The following is a 5,578-nucleotide window of genomic DNA, read 5'->3' on the forward strand; positions in this document are numbered from 1 at the left end:
AAAGAAGGCGGGCATCTTATGATTGTTCAAATTTATGTCGATGACATCATCTTCGGCTCCACGAATCCATGCTTAACAGTTGAATTCTGGAAGTTGATGGAGACTAAATTTGAAATGAGTGCAATGGGTCCCATTAACTTTTTTCTTGGATTAAATTTAAGACAGGGACCAGAAGGCATTCTTATTAACCAAGAGGCCTACATGAAGAATCTATTGGAAAATTTTGGAATGAAGGGTGACTCGAAGGTGAAGGTTCCTATGGCGTTTGGCACCAAGTTAACATCATCTCTGGAAAATCCTGCAGTCGACATAACTCTATATCGTCTAATGATTGAATCTCTCATGTATCTAACTGCTAGTAGACCAGATATTATGTTCTTTGTCTGTTATTGTGTCCGGTTTCAAGCTAATCCAAGAGAACCTCACATGGTGGCAGTGAAAAATATTTTTCGCTATTTGAAGCGAACCTCGTCACTCGGTCTCTGGTATCCAGCAAAATCAGGTTTCTTTGTGCAAGCCTTTTTTGATGTTGATCTGGGTGGATGCGGTCTAATTTCTTGATGGAAAACTGGTTAGCTGGTAGTCCAGAAAGCAAACTTGTGTGTCTCTTTCATAAGTGATCTGGATACAAAGCCAATTAAGAGACTATGGACTAAGTATGAAGAAGATACCTCTATATGGTGACTCTGAAAGTGCAATAAGAATATGTCACAATCCAGTGAAACACTCAAAGACCAAGCACATTGCACTACGATATCATTTCATCAAGGACCATGTTGAAGAGGGAAACGTAGAAGTTCATTTTGTTCGATCCTCAGATCAACTTGCTGACATATTCACTAAAGCCTTACCTGAAGCAAGCTTCAACAAAATTTTACAAGGTTTGGGAATGATGGAAGCAGAATCAGTATCGAATCCTCAAACCTCTTTCTAAAAATTAAGTTAAGCGAAATAGAGCGAACGGTCGGTCTATTTCAGTTCCAGATTTTTCGGGAACCGAAATTAACCGAATGCTCGTTCTATTTATGCTCCAAAATTTTTGGAAACCGAAATGAACCGATCGCTCATTCTATTTTGGCTACGGAATTTTAAGGAACAGAAATGAACCGACCGCTCGGCTTATTTCACTTCATTTCTTTAAAGTCTGTTTTCGGCTGTATACTTCGTAATCTTTTTCTTATTTATTTTCTCTGCTTTATTTTTAAGACTTTCTTATTTGTTTTTTTTTTCTGTTTCAATTTTTTTTAGAAAAATCAAAAATCCAAAAATATTTTTTTTATTATTTTTTTTAAAAGAGTTTTTTTTTTCTTTTGTTTATTTTGTTTGTGTGTATGGTTTGCTTCTATATGTCCATTCTCTAGGTGTCATGCATTTCATAGCTACAAAATTTGGGGTAAGGCATGTATGATTTTCTTATCTTGAACTAGTTAAGCATCCCTAGAAGCATGATGCTGCATGTAGACTGAAGCCTTAATGACTATGAGTGAAGCCTTCATGAACTAACTCTACCTATCGGTTCTTCCCAATCAGGCTGCTAAATTCACTTCAGTCCTGAGCTACCTTTCTCTTCTTAAATGAGTAAGGAGAGTTCTTCTTTGTCACTCTTATATATCAAAGGTACTTTTAGTTCTTTCAACACCCCTCATCTAAAAATTTCTCCATCACATATCATTTCATAAAAGTAACCCTTGAGACTCTCAGACATAACCACTGAGGTTTATGGTTACACAAACTTTGTGTTTATGATCTTGGATGCGTACACCATGTGTTAAGTGAAACCCAAAATCCAACACCTTTATAGAATTGATGGTGAATTTTAATATTCAAGCTTTAGCTTGTTACCTAAAGAAGTATCATTTTATTTTCTTGCGTGATCTTTATGAAATTGTCTAACACGAAGACATTTCTTCCCAAAAGATCCAGTTTAGTTTTTGTTTTTGAGATTTCTGTTCTAAATTATGTTACTTCCGACCTATCCGACCTACTTGTTCAACAGACCACATTGGTCTCACAAGTACTTCTTCCAACGTTTGGTCTTATGTTAAGCATCGAGGTTCGGTTGAAGCTTAGCCACACTATAAAGCCTATGATTAAAAAGAAGCCTTTCAATGTTTCTTAACAAACATTTGATCATATTCTCACAGGAAACCACACAAGCACTTCAAGTCTCTCTTGAATTTGAAGGAAGAGATCGTGCTCGGGATCCTCAGCTTTATGTCATATTTGACATCACTCACATCCCATACACTTATTTGCTTTATTTCTTATCTGTTGGCAGACTTATGCACAAAAATCTTTCTGATTTTCCAAAGCTCTAGTTTGTGACAATTGTGAGTGGTTTTCACTTTCGGCTTCAAAAAATAAACAGACACATGGAAGTAATAAGGTATTCTGTATCCTGAATGAGTACTGGATCGAAGAAGTTTAATAGATACGACGTTACAATGTGTCTTTGGATAAGTTCAAAAATAGGCGCGTGAAGTTGAAACGGCTCCCAAACCATCGTCGTATAACGTGTATCTGGGGAGAACCAAGCTGTCAAATCCCGCTTTTACAGGCGCCTTTTCCGAGATCGTTTCAACATTGTGGCAAATTCTTTCTCTCTCATGGCAATCGTATATAAAGGAGTTCTCGCATTCCTGTAACTTTGACCACACTCCACTTATCTCATACACACCGGCATTTTTTTAACCATTGTTCATCTTCTTCACAAAGATCAACAATGGCCGATTCTTCATTTATTCAGGATCAAACTTCATCGTCATCCCTACTTTTGTTCAAGCCCAACCAGAATATGATCATTCAGATGACTCCATTCTTGTATGATCATTACATGCTTCAAGTAGTAGAATGTCTCAAGTATTCCCCTCTCGTAATCGCTCTAACTAAAGTGGAATCCGTTCCCATGTCATTCCTCTCTCAAGTATACTCCACAACATATTACGACAAAATCAAAGAGCACATCTACTTTCAGAATCATTCTCGCAAAGCTTCTATTTCAAAAGCACGATTTTACTTTCTTCTAGGGCTTGCAGAAGACGCCTCAGTCATCTCCCCGGACTTCATCACCACAACTCAATTGTTCTCGATGTTCTATGAGATGGGATACACTAAGGTCCTTACCACCTTCACTAAGTTTAAGAAGTCTTGCTTACCTCCGCAGTGGAATGGGTTGCTCACCCTTCTTCATAAGGGGTTAGCTGAGCGTGTTGGTGGATCTGATGGACCAAACAAAGGCTTCATGACGATCCTGTACGATATCTACAATGGAATCAACCTAGACTATGGGTCATTGATCTGGTCTCAACTGGTACATAGTCTGTCCTCCTCGACCAAGCATTCTGAAATTTCCTGAGGTCGTTTTTAGACCATCGTTGCTCAAAGGGAAATAACCTCCCTCAATGTTCTAGTCATGAAGGACTCTCTGCTCTCCTCTATTTCCTCCTTTCATACAAAAAAGATCATTATGGCTGATCCAACCAAGTTTTTGCACAAAGGCTCTATTCCATAAACTATGTACCGTTCTGTCTCTCAGGAAAGTAAAATCACTTTTGATTACAAATTGCTTCCTCCAAAGAGTCCACGACAATTAACTCCATAGATGCAAGCTGCATTAGATAAGGTGGACAAACCTGCTAAACGAGGGAAGAAAGCTGTTGTTAAGCAAGAAGCAACCGAAGAGCCCTCTTCCAAACCCACTAAGTCAAAGAAAAGGAAAACTGACAAGGGTGATTCCTCTACTCCAAAGAAAGTCAAGAAAATGGCTCGCAGAAAACTCACTCCTTCACCTTCACATTCAGAACTGAAGGATGAGCAGTCTGCAGGTGACGATGACGAAGAGCAACATGAAGGTTCACCTTGGGGTAATATACCTCCTCATCCTCCAACTCCGGTGGATATTGTTGATAATTATGTTCCAACACCCCCTCTATCTCCACCCAAGACAACAGTTCAGGTTACTATTGCTCCTCCATCCCCATCTTCATCACCACATGTTTCTACTATTGCTTCACCACCGCCTGTCAGTTCTACTCCCGTCACCACTGCCCCATTACCACCTCCTATTTTCTCCAACGCAACCTTCACCACTACACTTATCATCACTTCTACCATAGATTCTTCTGTCAACATCAACACATCTGATGTGGGGGCGAAGACTGAAGAACCTCCTAAAGTCACAACCGAGCCCTTTCCACAACTCCTTCTAGTGATTCTAATCTAGTTCTTGGAGGATCTGACTTTGATGTTGATTCTACTTACTATAGTCCCTACCGAATCCCGAGTGAGGAAGATGAATTTGCTCCAGCAACCAAACAACAAATCGATAGTATTCACGAAAAGCTTGATTTACTGCTCGATTCGACAACGAAGTATAATGATGTTGTTCTCAATGCATTCATGGATACTACACAAAACCAATATACAGAATCCATCGACAAATGTACTGTTGCTATGGATGATTCTACTTCTCTATGTAAACGACCCACATCTAATATTGAAGATCTCATCCATGACTCCATCGTTTTTCTTGACTCTTTCAAGGGTCATGCTGATTCAAATGCTGCCAAGATCACAGAGTCCATCGACTCGCTTTCTCAATCTCTTCAAGTCGAGCAGACCAAGTTTGAGACTATCAGTTCTGACATCTCTGATAACAACAAGACCTTCTTGTCTTCTATTGACTCTCGGTTCGAAAACCTCACTGTTGATCTTATCATGGAAAGAAAACTCAAAGATGAGCTTGCTCAACAAACTGCAATAAATAAAGTGCCGCAAGCAGTAATTGCCAAGGCCGAACACGAGATTTCTTTGTTAAAAATAGAACGAGCTATTTTTCGAAGCTGTGCTGGGGATGTTCTTTCCCAGCTACATAACGTTCTTCAGGCTCATGATCCTATTTTAACGCTTACAATTCGCAATCATTTGACCTCAAAACTTCTTCCCTCACTTGAACTCTTACGAGAAATGAAGGGTGTTTCAGAGAGGATTGTTCCTCCGCAACAAGGGAGAGAAGAAAAGACACAACGTATTTCAATTAAACCGAAGGTCAAAACCGAAACGAAGGATAATGTAGCTTCGGGTTCTGGTATCAAAGACAAGAAAAGTCATGATGAAGATGACGAAGATCAAGAAACTATTTATGAGATCCTGAACCGAAAGAAAAGGGATGAGGAGATAGATGAAACTCTTCGAACTGCTAAGGAAGCCGAGGAAAAAGAAAAGAAAAAGAAAGAAGAGGATGATGCATTAAGTTGCAAAAAGATGTTGTTCCCTTCTTGGACAAGAGAAACACTCATCAGGGAGGCAATAGAGTTTCCAAGAACCTACTGGCTAGAGCCTATAGCCTCTTTTGTCTGTGAGAATACAATGGATTCGCAGTTCGACATGCCTATTACTCGAAAGGCATTCGTTTTTCATTGTTTTGAGCTGACAGTTGAAGTTCCTACACCCTATCCTTAGGTCGACCGTGAACTTATTGATTTTTATCTCGAGTTTAGTCAGCCTCAGTACCTGACCTGGAGTGCTCAGAAAATTACTACGGTCAAGGTGCTGAAACCATCTTCTGTAGGGAAGTTTG

General features: G+C 39.4%; 1 protein-coding gene across 1 annotated transcript; it reads left to right on the forward strand.

Moving 5' to 3' along the window:
* The first annotated feature begins 3,601 nt into the window (after positions 1–3,601).
* LOC111915411 (pollen-specific leucine-rich repeat extensin-like protein 2) lies at positions 3,602–4,222 on the forward strand. The gene has a single exon (XM_023911070.1). The coding sequence runs from the start codon at positions 3,602–3,604 to the stop codon at positions 4,220–4,222; it is 621 nt and encodes a 206-aa protein (XP_023766838.1).
* The last annotated feature ends 1,356 nt before the right edge of the window (positions 4,223–5,578 follow it).

Source organism: Lactuca sativa, chromosome 3 (genome assembly GCF_002870075.4).
Source record: "Lactuca sativa cultivar Salinas chromosome 3, Lsat_Salinas_v11, whole genome shotgun sequence".
In the NCBI taxonomy this organism is placed as follows: Eukaryota; Viridiplantae; Streptophyta; class Magnoliopsida; order Asterales; family Asteraceae; genus Lactuca; species Lactuca sativa.

Excerpts from the sequence above, each read along its gene's own strand:
- LOC111915411 (XM_023911070.1), top strand. The coding sequence starts at position 3,602 with ATGCAAGCTGCATTAGATAAGGTGGACAAACCTGCTAAACGAGGGAAG.